Source organism: Mustela erminea, chromosome 1 (genome assembly GCF_009829155.1).
Source record: "Mustela erminea isolate mMusErm1 chromosome 1, mMusErm1.Pri, whole genome shotgun sequence".
NCBI lineage: Eukaryota > Metazoa > Chordata > Mammalia > Carnivora > Mustelidae > Mustela > Mustela erminea.
Window position 1 is genome coordinate 53,002,568 of NC_045614.1, and position 20,913 is coordinate 53,023,480.

At 46.0% G+C, this 20,913-nt stretch overlaps 1 protein-coding gene and 1 pseudogene across 2 annotated transcripts in view; both read left to right on the top strand.

The window, feature by feature from the left end:
- The first annotated feature begins 285 nt into the window (after nt 1-285).
- LOC116580984 lies at nt 286-354 on the top strand (annotated as a pseudogene).
- An 8,017-nt stretch (nt 355-8,371) lies between these two features.
- The window catches only part of HRH1 (histamine receptor H1), a 74,795-nt gene continuing 62,253 nt past the window's right edge, over nt 8,372-20,913 (top strand). The window contains exon 1 of one of the 2 annotated variants that reach the window (XM_032327330.1): nt 8,372-8,752. In XM_032327330.1, the coding sequence (XP_032183221.1) occupies nt 8,521-8,752 (232 nt within the window). In that variant the 5' untranslated portion in view covers nt 8,372-8,520. The remainder of the gene's footprint in view (nt 8,753-20,913) is intronic. The other variant, XM_032327340.1, reaches the window with a different exon arrangement.

A 20,913-nucleotide genomic window follows, 5' to 3' on the forward strand; every position in this document is an offset into this window, starting at 1 on the left:
TTAGAGACATCTTTTGCTTAACCTTCAGTTCATACCCTTTGACATTTAGCTGAGCCATCCCTTCCTCCAGGAAGCCTTCGTTGGGGAGCCCTCCATCCGTACACCTCCATCCATACATACACAGTGTGGTTAATACCCACCCCCCTGGGCTAGCATAGAGTGCTATGTGTTTACCTTGTCATAGCACCCAGGGTAGCATATTGTTTTTGAAATATTAGCCTCTGGGTTTTTTAATTAAAATAAAATTTTAAAAACTGATTTCTGCATATTAAAATGCACAGATATATCGCTTCTCGGCCTTTTGGCTAAGATCAAGTGTAGTAAAATGCACAGATATTAAAATTTTTACCTATCTATGTACGTGTGTCACCATCCCAAAGATCAAAGTATAGAATTTTTCTAGCACCTGCTTCCAGTGCCTCTTCTAGGTCAATAATAGTCCCATTCCCCATCCCTCTCCCAGAGGTAACCACTTCTAAAACTGTAAATTAGTTCTGCCAGTTTTTGAACTTCATATGAGTAGAATTATACAATATTCACTTTTTTTTTTGCATTTGGTTTCTCTTATTCAAAATAATGATTTTTTTCTTCTGTGTTGTGGGCAGCAATAGGTCCTCTACTTGGATTGCTGCATGGTATCCCAGACAATGAATTTGTTTATTCAAACTCTTGTTTGCATGGATATTTAGGTTGTTTCCAGTTTGGACTATTAGGAATAAAGCTGTTATGATTTATGTGCAGTTTCTGTGGACATGTTTTCATTTCTCTCGAAGACATACCTAGGAGTGGAATTTCTGGATCATAAGGCAGATCTATGTTTATTAAGGTTGCCAATCAATTTTCCAAAGTGCCTGTGCCATTTTACATCCCCAACAGGCATGTCAGAGAGTTCTAGGGGCTCCACAGCCTGGCCAACACTTGATGTTGTCACTCGTCTTTATTTCAGTCATTCTGACAGGGGATGGAGGAAGCTCTTGGAGTTGTTTTGCATTCCTGCTAATTTCTGTTACCCAGAGGTCTTATCTTAAGCTACTGTCTCAAGGCTATTTTCTTTTTCTGGCCCTCAGAAAGAAAACAAAATCTTTCCCTGCCTTTTGGGTTTCAAAAATCTAGGGTCTCAGGAGCTACAGGAAAAGGTTCTTACATACTGATGACATGATTAAAACAGGGAAATGCAGTGTATTTAGGAGGAAGGTTCCACTTCTCTGAAACTAGGCAAGAGTTTCCAGATGTGAAAACATGTTAGGGAAACTGAATTCAGAATTGGAGTAGGGAAGCCATGGTCGCAGGTTGCATAGAGCAGCAGGAAGAAGGAAGCTTTCTTTTTAGTCTGGCAAAGGCAAGCTGCCCTCGCCTGCAGTCAATGAGAGACTGCCCCCACTTCAAACTCTCATTTTCTTCTAATGAACCTTTGTTCAAAACAATCCCACCCACTCCCTTTTTCCTTCTATAAAAATCACTCCTCCTTTGTTCTGAGACTTGCGTATGGTCTGTTATAGTTTGCTTGTCCCAAATTGCAATTCCTCTGCTATTTCTGAATTAACTGGATTTTACTGGTTGAATCACTTACCTTGTTATTTTAAAATGTTGACAGAGACAAGGGTAGGAGAGAGAGCTGGAGCTGCAACAAAAGGGGAGATGGATGGTACAAGCCCCTTGAACTTGCCCCTTCTCTGGAGATGGCCCTGAGGTTGAAGAAGGGCCCCCAAATCTCCAGATAACTTCAGAGAAGTTGAGTGTAGAAAAACCTGTACTCTTCTCCTAAGCATACTCTTGGGCATAAAAATAGCTTTGTGTGGCTGGGCAGAAGAACCTCAATGTCTAATAGAGTTCTCTCTGCCCCAGGGGCTGTGGGAGCCAAGCAATGGCTCCTGTGCACTTGGAAGGACCCTGGGAGCAGCTGAGAGAGGAAATGAGACTCAGGAACAAGAGATAATATAGCAGTGCCCTGTGTGTGTGTCTGTGCATGCACACATGTGTGTGTGTGTGTGTGTGTGTGTGTGTTCCCACAAGATCCTTAGAACTGACATACTACCCCCAGAGAAATAGGAAAAACCCAACTTAACTACCATTAAGGACTCCCACCTGAAATGGGAGATCATAGTGGAGACTGAGCTTATGTAACAGAAACTAAAGTTACCTTTCTTGCTTACGTGAGTTTGTGAATTGGAATTGTAATTTTTAGGATTTTTGTAAGTTAGGATTGGGTTTATCTGTATGAAAGAGAAAATCCAAAATATTGGGGTGATAAGGAAAATAAGTTTCTTTTTTATATAAAAGAAGTATGGAAATAGACAATCCAGGGCTGGTATAGCAGCTCCATGGTATCAGTGACTGAGGCTATTTTATTTGCTCCATCATCTGAGTATGGGGCTCCCTTCCCAATGTGACATCATAGGTCAGAATGGCTGCTAAAGTTCCAGCCATTGCATCTACATCCCAAGCAGCAGGAAAAAGGAAACAAGATTTGCTTTTTCGTTGTGTTTTTTTTTTTTTTTTTGTAAGTTCCTTTTAAAAAGACTTTGCACTAACCCCCACAACATTTACCCTTACATCTCATTAGCCAAAATTTAGTCATATGACCACACCTTGCTGCAAGAGAGGCTGGGAAATCCAATCTTTTGGTTGGATATTGAAAGAATGGTTATTAACAGGTCAAGCACGGTCTCTGCCACATTATTCCTTTAGCATTTTCTACGGCATACCTGGGAAGGTTTATTTTGATATTCTTCTCCACAGCTAGAATACCCGAAGGCAGATTCTTGTCATCTTCATTCTCATATCCCGAAGTCAAGCACATTTGGAGACACTTGAGATGGAGGAATGAGTGACTAGGTGTTACCTTTCTTTAGATGCCCCAGGAGCCCCTTAGCATGAATCTCTGCTCACAGCAATCCTCCAATAATTGTTTGAGTGACATGAATTTACATGTTCTTGACCTCAGTTTCCTCATTTATTAAATGCATATAAATGACCTCAAAGATCAATCCCAATTTAGACATTACCAGAGTCCACTCTATAAAATTTGAAGAATAAAGCTAACCATTAAAAAAATGAAAACCCAGCCAGAGATAGAAGCTGTAGGTAGCTTTCACTCTTTCACTGTTTCTTCTGCATAAACACATAGACCTGTTTTGCATATGAATAGGATCCCACTATGCACATGTTTTATAACTAGCCACTTTTACTTAAATAATATAGGACCAAACTTCCTCTTCTGCGCAAGAAAACTAGCTTGTAGAGAGTAGTGCTCTCCATATTCAACTACAAAACCCAGCTAGAACTGTTAAAATGAACATAAAAATCTGTTCAAAGGCATCAAAGAGCTCTCCAGGAAGCCAAGACCTGAAGGATCAAGATCCCAGAGTGAAGAGGAACTCATGGAGGTAAGCCCAGCATTCCATGTGTTTTCCCCTGGAATCTGCCAATTCCCAAGAAATGGTAAAGCTAAGCAGAGCTTTCACATAGTCATATAGGGCTAGAGGGGCAAAAATAATTTATACTGAACCCATTTCTAGACCATACATGTTCTCCCCTAACATATATGGACATTCATTGGAGCTCACAGACATTTTCCATACATAGGGTTTTAGCCTTGGAAAGAACTTCAGAGATAATGTAACCAAACACTTCATTTTAGCAATGTGGCAACTGAGGCCCAGAAACTCTGAGTGACTTGCCTGGGGCCACATAGCAAATAGAACACATAGCACATAGCCTCCTGGTTCAACCTTCTTGCACTTCCCTGGCCTGCATCTGTTGCTGCTACTCCTGCCCTAAGCTCCCCATTCCTTTTCACATGTCCTACCCAGAGAGAGAGAGAGAGAGAGAAAGGGAGATAGGTCAATTTAATCTCACTTCTGGTTTGTGATTTTTTAATAAGTGAAAGTGCTTTTCTAAAAGGAAACCAAACATAAATCCTTTTATAACAGTTATTGGGCAATTACCTAATTACCAAAGTAATACAAATTTACTAAAGAAATATTAGGAAATACAGAGGAGTAAAAACCAAAAGCATCCCACTCCTTACCACTATGCCTTATACAACTACTGAGGGTTTTTTTAAGGTATTTTTATTAATTTATTTGTCAGAGAGAGCAGGAGCACAGAGAGCTGCAGGCAGAACAGGCAGAGTGAGAAGTAGGCTCCCTGCTAAGCAAGGAGCCCAATGTGGGACTCGATCCCAGGACTCTGGGATTATGACCCAAGCTGAAGGCAGATGCTTAACCAACTGAGCTACCAAGCGTCCCAACTATTGAGTTTTTTTTTATACATAGGTACACTTTTTCACAAAATGAGTTCATACATACCAGTCTTTTGTTACTAGCCCTTTTAACTTAATATTCATATCATCACCCATTTTCACATAATTCTATAGTATCTAAGATGACCTTAACAGGTCCATTCTATCTGTATACCATAATTTATTTCACCAGTTTCCTGTAGTTAGACATTTGGATTATTTTCTTTTCCTATTACATGCAGTCCTGCAATGAACATCTTGCTGTATATCTTGGTGATATTCATGATTATTTTCTCAAGAAAAACTCTTCGAGCATGGAATAGTAGACTGAATGTTTTTAAAGTCTTCCACATTTGGTTCCAAATTGCCCTCTGGGAAGTCTATATCAATTCATGCTTCCGCTAGCGGTGTGCACTCCAAACCTATGTGCTTTACTTAAGAGGGGAAGGAAGGGGTCAGTCTTACTCCAGGTTGATATTTGCCATTCTTGCTCATTCTTTGCTCACCTTGCTTCACAGCATGCCAGTCTAACTAAATTTAGAGTGGAGAAGTCACACTAATGGCCCAAGGCCAGAAACTTTGGAACTGCATCAGGGCCAAGTTGAAAGGGTCAATTTTGATAATTCTAAATAACATTCTTGCTACTTGGCCCACTTCAGCCCTGAAGGTCGAATATCTGTTCTTACAAACTGAGCAGGAAATAAAACAAGAGAAAGGCCATCTTGCCTTCTTTGGGCAGCTATCTGAAAAACGACCTCTTGGATTTCTCTGCAACCAGAGTGCAGAGTCCCCAGAGGATATGGCTGAGTTCATAACATGTTGGGTGGGGAGCTGGACTGGGCATTCTGCCCATCAGCCCGTCCATAGCTTGTTGCACGGTCTTGGAGTCCAACATAAGTTGTGTTCATGTCCTCTGGGTCTTAAGGACTTTGTGATTTCCTGTGTCCCCTGTGCAAATGCAAAGAAAACTCCTTTGGCTAGTGAGCGATCTCAAATTTCTCAGCTGAGACTTTTAACTGGAATTTGTTTCAGTTCAAGGGACATTGCTTCTATGATTGGGTTCTGTGGCCGATCCCCTGGGCCACCTGGGCCATTCTCCTCTCTGGACCTTCTTGGTTTCCCCATTTGAAGGAGGAAGCAGTTGGCCTGGATTTGGTGGGCCATGAATCCTGTTTCCCAAGAGTGAGGTCTCAGTTCCTGAGCACCCACCACAGCCAAGCATTTCACACACATGAATGTATTTAATCCTAATAATGGTTCCATGGGAAACTAGACATCTGTGCCAGTCCAGGCCCAATGCTCCCATTATTCTGCTAATAGCACCCTGATTTTCTTTTAGGGACCCATCACTTATTTGGGGCTGACCCCACTCCCTGACTCTAGCCACAGGCATAGAACTCAGGCTTTGCTAATCAGAACAGCTGGGATGCGTTTGTCTGACCATGTGACCCAATCCAGGCCAATGGAGATCAACCCTGGGATTTTGGCTGGAAGTATTGGGAAGGAAGTGATCTCTTTGCCTTGAGGTTGCTTAATGGGCTATTCTTGCTTGTCTGTGGAAAGACCCAGCCTTCTAATAAAGCAGACACAAAAGAAAACAGAGTCAAGACACAGAGGGAAACAGATTCACAACAACTTCCTTTGAGCTTCTGGCATGGACTATGTCTGAATCCAAAATGTCTTCTGAAATTTTTCAGTTAATAACAGTTTTTGGCTGAACCTGCTTATAATTGGGTTTACGTTCCCTGCCACCAGAAGAATCATCATTAAAATCCTGGGTATGACCCAGGTGTTAGTCTCATTTAACAGATGAGGTCACTGAGGCTCAGAGAAGCAACTCGAACACTGACTTAACCAGTGGTAGAGCAGATATCTTTCATCTACCCTTCTTAATCCATCTACCTTTCATCTACCTATCTTGACTCAGAGGCTCAAATAGTCCCCCTTTTCTTGCTTGCCTCCAAAAAGCACAGAAGTAGGAACAGGCTTGGGGAGCCAGGCCAATCCAGGTTCCAGACCTGCTTCAGCTGCTTCCTAACCATCTGATCTTGGAATGACTTACTAGCTGTGTATCCTGAACCAGTCTCTTCCCCAATTTGTGCCTCACTTTTCTCATCTGCAAAATAGGAAGCTAAGAGTATCTTGCTAACAGCATTGTTGTGCAGAGTAAGTGTATTCAATTATGTCTAATGCTCTTAGAGCCTGGCACATGATAAGAGTTAACAAAAGGCTTACAGTTATTTTTCTTCTGCTGCCTGCATGTTATTAGTAAGTTGGTTACCCACCTCCGTCCCACACACCCAGGATGCAGCCTGAGTTATGATATATCAGTTCCAAATGCCACAATGAAAAAACACACACCCTGCTCACCCAGGGCTCCAAATAATATCTGACGTGCTGGTTCTAAAATGCTGATGTTTCTAAAAATGGTGATCACTATGGGCTTAGTAGGCCTAAAACCAGCCCAGGAAGTAAAACTTTGGAGAGGCACTCCAAATAATCAAGCTTTTGCTGACTTGCAGAAATGAGAGGGGATGGGACTGGGCCCAGCCATTTCCAAGCTCCCCTCAAACTCTTATCAGCCTCACAGCTGCAAGAGGGAGTAGATTACATTTCCCTTAGAATTTATAGCAGTTGCTCCTCCAAGGGCTAACTCAATTACAAAAGTGGCATCAGTCTGGCAAAGTATAAAATATGGAGGACCTAGAGAACCACCAGGGAATAGAAAGGGGCTTATGGATTCATTGAGTCCCAGTGGGGCAGGGTTGCTCATCAACAGAGGTCTGGTCAGAGGAACAAGGCAAGAATCCCTTGCCTCTCTGATTAGTGAATGTCAGAACTGGTACCCTGGATGATAACATGGATTGTCAGCTATCTTGAACCTAAAGTTTCCTATCTCTGTGAATCACCGTCAGTCCTTTAATCCCTAACTTGCAGAAAGGCTCAGTGGTCTCTGAGCTACCATTTATGGACTTGCTAAGTCTCTTATGTAAATGATCTCATGGGATTTTCCAGCAGCCCCAGTGAGATGAAGATGACAGCACAGTAACTATGATCTTGGACCTTCTTGTAGCTGAGTTGTATAGGGTGGATTCCCACTTCTTCTATATACCAGCTGTGTGACCTTGAGCCTGTTACTTAACCTCTCTGTTCCTCTGTGAACTAGGAATAGTTATCGTTCCCACTTGTTCAGGGTGTCATGAAGATTAAATGCGTAAGCACCTGTTGTACTTAGAAGAGTACATGGCACCATGACAGCTGTTTTTATTCACCCTCATTTTGCACATGTAGTCCAGGAGGCCAGAAAGATACTACATACCACGCACAGCTTGTGAGGCTGGGCCTCAAACTAGCTCTATGTGATCTCACTATTAAGTGGAATTGCTTTCTATCAGAGGAAGCTAAAAGCCCCACCACGCCCCAAACCTGCCCCCGCCCCCCGCCAAACTCCAAACACAGGGTTCTTTCCTCCTCAACACCCTTCTCTCCCTCTGAACTTGAGTGTCTCTTCTGAAGCACTGAGGTAAGATCTGAGGTCATAACTGTTTAGAGGTTCAGATGGAGTTTTCCTGGTACTGAGGAAAGAAAACTTTGCCTCTCTTCCCTGGTTTTGTAAATGAAGGCAGCCAGTAAGAAGAATTCTCAAGTTGCCAGGAATAACCCCCACCCCCCAAACCTCTCCTGGCCCCAGCTCTAGATTCAGTCTAGCACAGGATGCTAACTGAAACATATTGTAATTTTGAAACTTGAGCTCATCTGGAGGGGCTGCGGAGAAATAGAGGAGGGTGTAGTGTTCTAGACTTTGGAGGTCTCTCTAGTTCCCCATGAAACCTCTAGGGTAGGGTGCCTATTTGTCAATCTTATTGTTTCTTGGTCTGGCTGGCTCTGTCTGTGTTTCTATTTTGGCCTCTCCAGCAAGGATAGTGGAGGTGGGTTATCACTGTATGTCTTTGTCTATCCTTCGGTTTGTGGTTGACTTTGCCAAACATCATCTCCTTTCTGACTTTCCATCTCCTTCTTTATCTGGACTTACCTATTTTGGTCTGCCCACCCTCGTGTGAGAGTGGGCGGTGGGGAGTTCTCGCCAGGGTTCTGACCAATCTTTTTTTTTTTTTTTTTTTAAATTCTGACCCTCTGTCACATCGCTCTCCAACCCCGAGGAGACGTACCGCGGCGCCGAGCCCGAGGCTGGGGTGCGCGGCGGGAGGTGCGAGAAGGTGTCAGAGCCCAAGGCGCCCCATAGCGCCCGTTCGCGCCCCCTCCCGGTGTGGGGGCGGATGTGGGAGCTCAGAGCCCGAGGTGACGGCGCTGCAGGCCCGCGGGCCTGGGTCTCCGCCTCCCTCCCTCGCTCGCCCCCCTCGGCGCGGCTCCTCCTCCGGAGCCCCGCCTCCGCAGTCCGCTCACTCTGCGCCCCCGCCGCCGCCGTCGCTGCCGCTGCCGCCGCGGAGCCCCGAGCAGCCTGGCCGCCGCACCCGCGGCGCCGCCAAACTTTCCCCGGAGCCGGCGCCGGTGAGTCAGAACCGAGCGCGGGCAGGGCGCGGGCAGGGCGCGGGCAGGGACCGCAGCGGGGCCGCAGCGGCGGGGCGAGGCTGTGCGCGGCCGTTGGGATCTGGGCATCCTTATGGAGCATCGGATACCGCGGGAGCCGGCTGGCGCGGGGTGGGCGCGCTTGGGGTGTCCGGGGACCCCAGCGGCTTGGGGCGGGTCCCGCAACACGGCTCGCTGCAGGGCACCCTCCCTGATACACAGTTCTGGCGCCGCGCCCCAACGCGCAGACACCTGTGGCTTCCACGGGGTTTGCCAGGGTGCGCGCCCCGGGCATCTGCCTTCAGGCTCCGGGGCTGAGAGGGCGAGTTTCCAGCTTTCCCAGAGCTGCCCCTGACTCTGAGTTGGATGTTGACCGCAGTCCCACCCCATCTGTTAAGTGCGTTATGTGTGCCAGGCGCTGGGTATCCATTACCTCTTGGGATTCTCCCTGTAAACGCCAGGAACCGGGGATAATTACACCCATTTTACAGAAGAGGAAATTGAGACTTAAGCAAAGTTGTGCGCAGGGGGGGTCAGCCGAGTCAAAGAGAGAGCCAGGGTTTTGAGCCCCAGTTGGCCTGACTCAAATCATTTGACTTCACACGGGCAAGCCCTGGGTTCAACGTCACCAAGCGTCCAGTATGGGAAAGTCAAGACCACAGCCAGCGGCCTTCTGGGACTAGGCTGCAAGCCCAGGAGGGATGTACACATCCTCAATGTACCTCTTGGACGATCCTTTGGAGAAATGGTTTGTCATTATTGCCAGGTGTGGATTTTGGTTGCCATAGCGCATGGGGGCTGCTCTTTCAGGGCAAGAGTGAGAGGGGACCAAATTCTGGAAGTTGCTCTAGATTTTTCTGGAAGGAGACAAGGAAGCGAAGAGCAGGATCTGGAACGCAGCACTCTTTTATGGAAGCCACTTTCTCTCTCTGGATGATTACCGCCCTCCTACCCACTCCCCCACCGCCAGTCCTTCAATGTCTTTGAGGTGTCCGCTCAGCCTGGCTGCTGATAGTTCAGAGATGCTCCTGGCAGGATCGCTGTTCTCCGGCAGGGGGCTCCCACCTCAGACTGGCACTTAATAAGAGAGGACCAGTGCTTGTCTTACTATGTGAGCCTGACTGGAATGCACTAGGGTAACTCATTCCTGGGTGGGGGGTAGGCCCCTGTGAGTGGAGCACAGATGGAGTCTATCTCCAGAACATGGAAGAAAGGTGGTTTGGGGTTCTGATATAGCCCCATTCTTGGCAGCCAGGAAAGAGCGTAGACTGGGAGAGGGAGAGAGAGAGGACCGATCATAGTGTCATTATGCATTATTCCATTTAGTTCTCACAGCAACTTTACAAGATAGGCACTGTTATTACAAGCCTCATTGAACAGATCATTTGTTGAGGCTCGGAGGAGTTAAGTAACTTACCTGAGTTTGTCCTGCTGGTCTCTGGCAGAATTGGGATTGAACCCAAATCTTACTTGATTCCTTCCAGATTATCAGTGAAACTCAGGCTGCAGATGGGACCTTAGGGCCCTCCTACTTGTGGCTGGCAGCAGCAAAGGTAAAGAGTAGGGTCCCTGATGTGTGTGCACCACTCTCCTTTTTCTCTGTTGGGTGTCTTGCGGGAGGCCTGCTGCTGAGTGGGTTATCATTCACAGGAATCCCTGACAGCCCTATATAAATATGCTAGTATGATTCAGGGATGGCTGGAGCTTCATCAGAGCCCAAGGCTGTCCAAGGCTGCCTGGCTCTATCAAGAGGCCTTTCACCTGGAGGAGAGAGGATCTGTGGACAGGGGAGGGACAGCCTGGTACCATTTTCAAGTGTGAGGCAGATCCTTTCTGAGGTGAGAGATGGCCCAGTATTCCCTGTCCATGATTTCAGAGCCGGGTGGAGACTGAAGCTACCTGCAAAGGAACCTGTAGATCTGAGGAGACTGGGCAGTCCCTGGTTGGAAGTGCTCCCTCCTGGCCCTCAGCTGAGTGTCCAAGGGAGGAAGAACTTATATCCAAACCTCCTGCCCCTGGACTCTCTCAGAATTCCATGTTTACACTTTCCTTTTCACAAGTGAGTTGTACCTAGTGGAAATGGAATGACCTTTCCTTAACAAAGAGGAGGGATGGGGAGGAGAGCAAAATTGTGAACCCTGGAACTGGCTCAAATCCCAATGCTGTTTCTGAGCTCTGTGGCCTTGGGTCAGTTGCTACGACTCTCTTTTCCTCAGTTTCCTCATTCTAGAATAGGAAGATTCAAAGCACCTTCCTCACTGAGTTGCTGAAAGAATTGTGTTCATATTCACAAAGCACTTAAATGGGATGTGTAATACATTAACGTGCTATTTAAAAGTTAGTTGTCATGATTGTTAGTATTAAGGTCAAACAGGCCCAGCTCTGTACCCTGACTCTGCTGTCTGCAAGCTGCCTCACAATTCAAGCCTCTTGCTTTCTCATTTGTCAAGTGGGAGACATAAGTGTGTGTCTGGGAAGTCTTAGCGCGGTTCCTGGCTTTAAATAGCCCAAAACTCAATGTCCTGGGGCAGACTTATCAAAACTTCTGGCACCCTGCAAAGTGCAATCTGATGCAGATGCTGAACATGACCACAATTATCACTGTTATGATGAACCTCATTCCTTCACATAGTAGCTTGAACTTCATACTTCAGCTTGGTTCTATGGGCCATGGGGTTTGGGTCAGTTTTCTGACTTCTCTATTGGGAAGTGAAGGGTTCTGCCTATCTTTTAGCCAGGCTCTCTTCATGATCATTCTCAAGTCTGAGCCTGGGCCTCTCAGTGGCTGTGCATGGTAGGTTTGAAATTCATTTCATAAGGTGTCCTGTCCTCACCAAGGCAAAGGCCTCAACAGAACACACCATCGAGCTGCCTTTCAGATTGTCCTACTGACTTGGGATATTTTGCGCACCTTCCAAGTGAATGGACACAACCAGAGTTCTGAAAATGTTGTCCCTTAAAGATAGAATGGTGAGATTAAAAACAAAACAAAACAAAAAAAGCCCTCAGGGTTAGAACCCCAACACTTTGCACTTGGGCATTAGTCTTTTCATCTGCAGAATGGCCCTAATCACATTTCCCAGTGTCTGGTTCTTGGAATCATGTCAAGATGGAAAAGCAGAGAAAAGGAAAAAAGCAAAGAATTACATGCAATTGTAAGTAATTCTCATTAGCATTCAGGCAGAGCATTAGCTGTAACTGCTCCTGATCCAAGATGTTGTATCTGAAGGATGTACCTGGCAGAGGATCATTCAAGCCCCAGTCACCTGCTGCCCTCCCTTTCACAGTGATGCTGAGCATTTCTGAATCTCAGGATGGAATTATAATAAAGCTCCTGTATCTTATTTATAAGTGACTCACTTCTGCCATTAATGGTGGCAGAGGACTCAGGCGCACACTCATTGGGAACAATGTCACTGATGTCATGGGAGGGGGGCCAGGATGCCTCTCCTCGTTTATGCATTCATCTTCCCTGCTGTAAATCTCCAGTGATAATGCACGAGGATCACATGGGCTGGGATCGAAGCTGACAGCTCTCAATTTGTGCAGTAGCTTTCATGGCAAGGCCCATTGAAATTTGCCTCTGCCAGCAGAGTGGATGTTAGAAATCAGTACATCACAACAGAGGGAATGGAGTAGAGGAGGTTGAGGAAGACACCTCCAGGGAGTGGTTAAAAACGTGGACTCTGGCGTTCTATAGGCCTGAGTTTGAATCTTGGTTCTGCCAGCTCATTAGTTGTGGTATGAATTTTGGCCATCTTCCCAGCTAGACTATCACTTTTGGTCAAGCAGGGTCCATCTCTATCTTATTCTCCATGGTATTCTTATCTCCTGGTACATAAGGGGTTCATGAATGAAGAAATGGGTATACAAATGACAAGTTGCTAGATTGAGTCTCAACTTTCTCATCTGTAAAATGGAGTTAATATAGCACCCACCTTGTAGGTTGCTGTGAGTACCGAGTGAGGAAATTCTACACACAGAATAAGCACTCAGCAATGCGCTTGGTGACAAATTGATGAGCAGAGTCTGCAGAGTGAGAACCTTTTCCCCACCCTCAGACCAACAAGAGGTCATGAGAATCTCTGTATTTACACAGCACTCTACAAAGTGCTTTCATATCTGTTGACCCCTGACAACTAGGGAGAATAGCTCTTTCTGTTTTACAGCGACAAACAGGTTCAGAGGAGTTGGTGGGATGCCCAGAGTCACAGTTAGAAGCGGCAGGAAGTAAAATATAAGCGAGTTTGCTCTGATCTGCTACCTAATACTGAGAGCTTTCTGTTGCCCCACTGGGGGCCAGATAGTGCATTATTTAATCTTTCATGAACATGGTATCTCTCTGCATTATTTAAGGTATCTTTAACTTCTTCCCAATTTTGCCTTGGTGGTCTTGCACATCTTTTGTTAGATATATTCCTACTTATTTGATATCTTACATACATTATAAATTATATACATACATATATATTTTCATGTTCCATTGTTTACATTTTGGAAAAATATGTTTGCATTTTGTATGTTGATTTTTTATCTGGAAATCCTGCTAAGCTGTCTTACTAATTATAAAAGTGTATTTGTAGATTCTTTTGGAAACAATGTGTATAGAATTATAGCTGGTGCAAATAATTGTTTTTCTTCCTTTCCAATCCTTTCAGTTTTTTTTTCTTTTTTCTTTTCTTTTTTCCTTGCCTTATAGCCCTAAGACTTCACCTTCAGTACAAGAATGAATTGAAAAGGGGATAATGAATTGAAAAGGGGATAGTGGACATCTTGCCTTTTGTAGTTATTATGGAGGAGCTGTCCACAGTTGACAATTAGGTATGTTTAGTCTAAGGTTTTGGTAGATAATTTTTATCAGATTAAAGGAGTCCCTTTCTAATTCAAATTTGCCACTTACTCTTTTTCTTCCTTTTCTCCCCTTCCTCCCCCTTCTCCCCCTCCTTTTCCTTCCTTTTCTTTTTGGTTATAAATGGACAGATGTTTTTTTCTGCATCTGCTCAGATAGTCACATGATTTTCCTCTTTCCATCTGTTAACACAGTGAAGCACAATGACTTTCACATTTCTGAAATCAACCCAACTTGGGTCATCCTGTAGTATCATTATTACTGGATGATTTCTGCTCACTTTTTTTGTTGAGGATTTGCACGTTATGTTTTCATGAGTGAGATCTACTGGTGATTTTTCTTTCTGGTGCTTACTTGTCAGGCTTTGGTATCAGGGTTATGCTGGCCCTGTCAAACGAGGTGGGCAGTGTTCCCGGTTCTTCAGTTCTCTAGAAGAGATTGTGTAAGCTGGGTGTTGTTTTTGTAGACTATTTGGTGAACTCACCAGTGAGGATCCAGAGGATAGAAGCTGAAGAAAACGGTGGGGAGGGCAGCTGGTTTCAGCTCTGTCCAAAGTGGAACTTCCTAACAGCAAGAGGTTCAGGCTGCCTCAGGTAGGGGTTCAGGGATTGTGAACTCCAGCTGACCTGAGTGCTGCAGGGGGAGCCCAGCCTTGGATACTGGGGAGGGCTTTTGCAACCAGGGATCCTGGGTGAAGGGAGCTCAGCCCAGGGTGAGAGTCTGATGCCTATGAGCTTTGGTTGAGTGTCCTCCTGCTTCTAAAATTCCCATGGCTGCAGACAGTGTGCTCACCATACATTATTAGTCTCTGGTGTCCACAGATGGAGGGACCTGCCTCCACAGACCATTTGTCTTCCAGCTGGTAGGACAGGCTTTCCCTCTCTGTGATGTCAGTTTGCTGGAGTCCCCAGATTGGGACCTGGGACCACACGCCTCCTGCTGATTCCCCCAACCCACTGTCCCACTGGGGTAGCTAGATCCGGGCAAACCTCTTAGCCCAGTCTTCCCTCCACCTTCTTTTACCCAAAGCACCAAGGTGCTATGCTAATTTGGATCATCTCTCTTAATCCCCAGAACAATGTTTTAAGGTAGTGACTGTTATCCCCATTATTCACATTAGGAAAACAAGGTTTGGGGTCATCATTATCTCAGTGGTTTCCAATTTTACACTAAATTATCCTTCTCTAAGCTATTTTGAGTTTGGGTGTAAATTAAAGGTGCATCTTAATTTGCTTTTCACATCTTTAACCAGCTGCCCCCATCCTGCTTATGGCCACTTTCTTCCCTTTCTCACCTGTATGCCACCTGTATCAGACACTAATACACTCCGTATGGTCAGAGGCAGAACCACAGCAATGCACAACTCCAGGGGACACCAGTCATGGTCTCTGATCTTGGGCCTCAGGGTGTATCAGCTGGAAACCTTGTCATTACTAGCAGGTCTCTTCCCAGGCTGTGTGTTCTGGTGTTGACCTTTCTGATGATTCCAGCAGCCGACCAGCTGACAGGATTATGGTGGGAAGCAGAGGGCAGATGCCAGCTGGGCATAGGAGACTGGTGGGGACTGCGCCGCAATGCTCCTATGATTAGCTATGTACTAGATGTGTTAAGAGTTGGCAAAGACATCTTCCTTTGTCTTCATTTTCTTTTCTTTTTTCTTTTTTTTTTTCCCTCCCTTTTAAACTTTTCTAGGCAGTTTTTGCTCAACTTATTCCTCCTGAGAACTTTGTTTATTTACTAGCTGCCTTTTCTCTGTTTCTGGAGGATATCATCATTAAATAAATTCATCCTGCTGTCCCTCGCCCTGACCTATGTGAGACATAGCCCATCACCAGCCCACACATGTGGTCTGAAACGTCTGCCAACATGACTGTTGATCCTGGGCCGAGACAGAAGCCTCACTTTCTTTCCTCTGTCCTCGGCACCTAACTGCCTGAATGGTGGGTCCACCCTGATGGGCCCAACATGGGCCTCTGGTGGATCTAGTTTCAGCCTCCCTGGGGAAGGGCGGTCTAGCTTTTCGAAGTGCCTCCTGTGGACTCCCCAGAACAAATTGGGGGGAGGCAGGGAACTGTGAATTCTGGATTTAAATCAGATCATCACAATCTCTTGAAAACAGGTTCCTGTGAGACAGAAAGAGAGAAAATGTTGTGTAGATAAATTTAGTAGGGTAAGTGACACTTGTAAATTCAGCTTATGGTCAGAGCAGAGATCCCAGGGCCAGACGATGCAGGTTTGGTGTCTGGACCCACCACTTACCAGAGTATGTCCAGGGCAAATCATCCCACCTATGCTTCCTTTGATCCCCTCAAGTATAAAGTGGGGTTAGTGACTGTAGTAATTTACAGCATCACTGTGAGTAATAAGTAAGTCATGAATTTCAAAAGAATTAATATTTGAAAAGGATTTATCACAGAGTCTGGCAACTCATAAATGTTTATAAAATAAACCAATTAGTAAGTAAACATAAGATGGATTTTTTTCTCCCCTACGAGATCAGGAGTCATTTTGTCATGTTCCAGAACGAGCCCCACTGGGTTTTAAAAGTTGGAATGGTGTTAATCCTATGCATCAATTTCTGATCCTCCCTGTGTGATTAGTGTTTTTGGCATGAAGATATTTTCTCAGATTACACTGGAAGCTTCTTGAAGGTGTGCTGTATGCCACTTAGCTGAAGCACTCCAAGATAAGATTCTTTTAAAAGTTGCCACAACCCAGAGATAGTGGGTTTAGTGGCAGTATTTGGGATTTCACATCCTGATGCCATCAGTAGTTACCTCCTTGGCCTCAGAGGAAGCACTGTAATCTCCCTGGCCTCAGTTTCCATATTTATAAAAAGGAATAATAATAATTATTATTATTACTTTTCTCATAGCATTAGGGATCACCTCTTCTCCTAAGCCTGCAGTGACTGATCTTCTCATCACCGAGGACTCAAATATTCCCTCTTTGGAGAGGCGTTCCCTGACTACCCTGTTTTGGCTTCCTGTCCCCACTCCAATCCGGTTCCTCTCCACTGATTTTCTTCATAGTGCCCATCAGACTTCCAGCCCCAGGGGTAGAGATGTCTTCTGCCTGGTTTACTGCTATGCCCACAATGACTCCATTAGTAAGCCCTGAGCACCTAGTAGGTGTGCATTAAAAACTTACTAGATGAAGAAAGTAAGGTCACAGCTGGAGCCTTAAAGACAAAGGCATGCCTGGATCCCACGGAGGGTGGCAGACACTGCCGAGATGGGGGATGTACCTGGTACTTTGTAGTATTCACACACCCCAAAATGCTTTTAGGCATTTTAAGAGTAGTAAGAAACACTGAACAAAGATGGGTTCTTTATCATTGTTATATCAAGGATGCAGTCAATATTTGTCCATTATTGATTGATTGGTTCTCCCAGCACCCAACACCAGACTTGACTGAGACCCCGAGGAGCTCGATAAACAAGCTGGGGACAGAGGGCAGGGTTTCTCCTTCTCTTCTCTCCTTTTGGGGCTGGAAGTGGGGGGGGGGGGGCAATACATAGCACTCCTTTGCCTGACTTGCGTTCTGGCCCAACTGAGAGTTCTGCTCAGCTGGACAGCTAGAGAACAATGTGTCACCATTAGCACTGATTGCAGTAACCCTGGCTGAAGGCCAGAACAGTGTCCCTACCTGTCTGGGTGCAGGCAGTGCTGGGCCTCACAGGGGCGTAGCCCCGCCTCCTTCCTGGTAGAGAGCCCAGTTAGATACATGCTTCCTGCAGGTAGGCTGGCTTCTAGGGGAAGCGGAGAAGAGAGTGAATAATACTTGCCTATTTCATCTCTGCAACTCACTCATAAACATGTGGTATGCAGCACAGACCCAGGAGATGAGCAAATGAGGAGGTGGGGGAGGCCAGTTCCCATTACCTGGAAGGAAACATGTGGAAGGAAATAGGACAAGAAGCCTCCACAGAGGTAGGGACAGCTGGGGGCCTCTGACACCTGCTCATTATGTATACCAGCGGACTCTGAAAAAAGGACTTCTGAGCCTTCTGATCCAGCTGACCAGATCCAGCTGACCAGGGAAAAGAACTGCCGTCTGTTGAGGAAAGCACACCAGGCCAGGGCTTTCCATTCATGATGTCGCCAGTTCCCTCCACAGTCCTGTGAGATAAGAATGAGTGTGCCCATTTTATCAATAAGAACACTGAAGTCTGAGATGTTGACTAACTTATGCTAGCGTGGAACTGGGGAGACCTGTAAGGTGGCTATTGCAGTCTCCAGATGAGAGAATGTGGTCATTTGGACCAGGAGGTAGTGGCAGTGGGGAGAATGGGACGCACTGACACTATTTTGGAACAGATGCATTGGGACAGACAGGTGGTTGAGTGTGGTGAGTCTGGCTGGGGCATTACTTTAGAACAGTGTTAAAGCAGTGCCATCAGGTAACTAACTCATGGGTTTTTCTGCTTGTTTCTTGCATTTTGGGTAGAATAGACAGGGTCCTTCTGGAGAGATTATTCGAAGAATTAAGAATTCCACAGGCACCACATCTGCACGTCTCAGCGGAACTGAAACTGATGATCACTCATTCTTAATTGGGAGTGCTAGCTGGAGCATGCTGGGAGAGAATGAATGAGAACACACAGGGGTGAGGTGGGGGCCAAGGGAAAAGATGCTTGGGTCTGTGAGAGGTCTTGTAAAGAAGGGGGTCCCACCCTCCGCCTCCTGCATTTCCTCCCTCCCTTAGTATTGACAATTGCTGCACCCACTGCCCTGTCCTGTTCCCCGAAGCCGAGCCCGCTCCACAGCCCCCCTATTCCAGCCTGGGTTAGGCCTTCCCTCCCCGCTAGAAACCCCTACAACACTCTGCTGCCCGCCCTTCTCCCCCACCCCACCACCCAGGGCTCTTTGCTAGGCACAAATCTGATCATGTCAATTCCCTGCTCAAAATCCAGTGGCATCCTCTGTAGCCATTAAATAGAATGAAATCCGAGTATCACAACTTGGAAAGATGTCCATGGTAAACATGTCATTAAGTGAAAAGAGAGTGTGGCAGGATAGCTCTGACAGTGTAGGATGGCACAGTGCACCAGTCAGAAGTGTGGGTTCTGGGGCCATGCTGAGTTTGAACCCCAGCTCCGCCCCTTGGTAGCTGTGTAACCAGGAGCAAATTCTTAGTGTCTCTGTGCTTCAGACTTCTCATCAGGTCAATGGGAACGAGAGCAGTGCTCACTCCAAAGGGCTGAGAGGGCTAAAGGAGGGCTTAGCCCAGTGCTTGGCTCCTAGCAGCACTCAATAAGCGGTCATTATCATGGCCATAACTGTATATATTCACATATATTAAATGTGAATATAAACCTCTTTCTCCTCTCATCTCATTCTTCAGAACTCAGATTCAGAAGTCTCCTCTTCCAGGAAGCCTTTCTTAAACACTGCCCGCCCCCTTAGAGGCTAGGCTGGACTCACAGTAGGCTTCTCTGAACTCACAGTACCCCCTGGTCTTACCTCTACCACACGTGTTACTCCTTGTTGTAACCACCTATCTGCTCATGGCTGTAAGCAGCCTGAGGACACAGTCTGTGGCTGTCTCTCCCATTAGATCCCTGGTACCCATCACAGTGTGGGGGGCATAGTAAACCCTCAGAAAATATTTGTCGAATGAATGCATGGGTGAATGAGTCAATGTGAACAGGGCTTTGAAATAGAAGTTTTCGATGGATAGGGGTGTGGAGGAAGAACATTTTGGGCAGAGGGAAGAGCGTGAGCAAAGAGGCACGCAGGTGGGAGGGAAGGAACAGTCTTCGGGAAGAGTAAGTAGGCTGGTCAGGCCACATCATAGAGTGTGACCACGGAGGGACAGGAAGTACTGAAAGTTGGAAGGTAGGTAGGGAACCCAAGAAATGTCATGTCAACAAAAGGAAAGTAGACGTAATGAGGGTGGGTACAGAGAAGGAAGTGATCTATTTTGTGTTTGTGTGTGGGGGGTGGGGATCATGCCCTTCTGTCACTCATACGCTGATCCCCCAGACTGGCTGTATCCTCAGCATCACGTAAAACAAACACCTGCTTGGGCGCCTGGGTGGCTCAGTGGGTTAAGCCGCTGCCTTCGGCTCAGGTCATGATCTCAGGGTCCTGGGATCGAGTTCCGTATCGGGTTCTCTGCTCCGCGGGGAGCCTGCTTCCTCCTCTCTCTCTCTCTGCCTGCCTCTCTGCCTACTTGTGATCTCTCTGTGTCAAATGAATAAATAAAATCTTTAAAAAAACAAACAAACAAAAAAAAAAAAAACAAAAAAAACAAACACCTGCTTTACCTGTCTCTTTCCACCTCCAGACTGCAAACTTCGCAAGAGATGGAAATGTATGTTCTCTCTCTCTTTTTTCTAAAGCTCTTCTTGCCCACAAAGATCAGCTCTTTCCTCCTCCATACCTGCTTTCCTCTGCCATATATGGCTATAGACATAGATTGTGTTGTGCGTTCTGATATCTGGATCCTAGTATAAATCACTCCAGTTTTTGTGGGAGTAGAAGATTTATGGCTTTTCTGCTTAATTGAAACCATCCGTGTGACTCTGCTTCCTTTATGGAGTTCCTGTATCAAACCAGCAACAGAAACAGACTGCAGTTCAGTCCTGGGTCAGAGGCAAACATTGGTCTTTTGACCGGAATTCCTGCAAAAGAAGTCCTCGCTTATAGTCTTAGAGCTGCATGGAGCCCTTGCCAAACCTAAACAAGCAGGGCTGCCTGGGTTCAGCGGCAGGTGAAGAAAAGGAAAGCAGGAGTTGGAGTCTGTTGTGGGGATCGTGCCCCTGCTGTGTGCTTGGGATGCTGCAGTGGACAGACAGACACACCCATTGCCTTTACAGGGTGGCAGAGAAGACAGACACTGGACAAGTCACAGTGAAACAGGATGTGAGGTTCCCAGCTGGGAAAGTGCAATGTTAAAGGAAGCTCAGAGAGGCTGAGTGACTCGCCCAGGGTTTCACAGCTAGTTTAGCCAACCTGGCATTTAAACAGAGATCCTCTGACCTTTTTCCTTAGTGCCACGATGCCCCTAACGTTAATTGCCCAGAACATTTTAGAAATCGTTCAAAGTCAGACAATCCTGACTCTTCCCTTGGTATCCCAGGATATATTCCTTCATTCATGCCTCTATAGATATAAAATGTGGCTCTTTCTAGATGTGAGTTCTAGGGTGGGTGGCAAGAGTCAGTCACAACACTAAACCCTGGGTTCCCTGTGTGGAGAGCTCACTGATACCAAGAGATTTCACTCTTTCCTTTCTGTTACAAGCTGGAAAAGCAGGCAGGCAAGTAGGGAAGAAAACTCAAGTGGG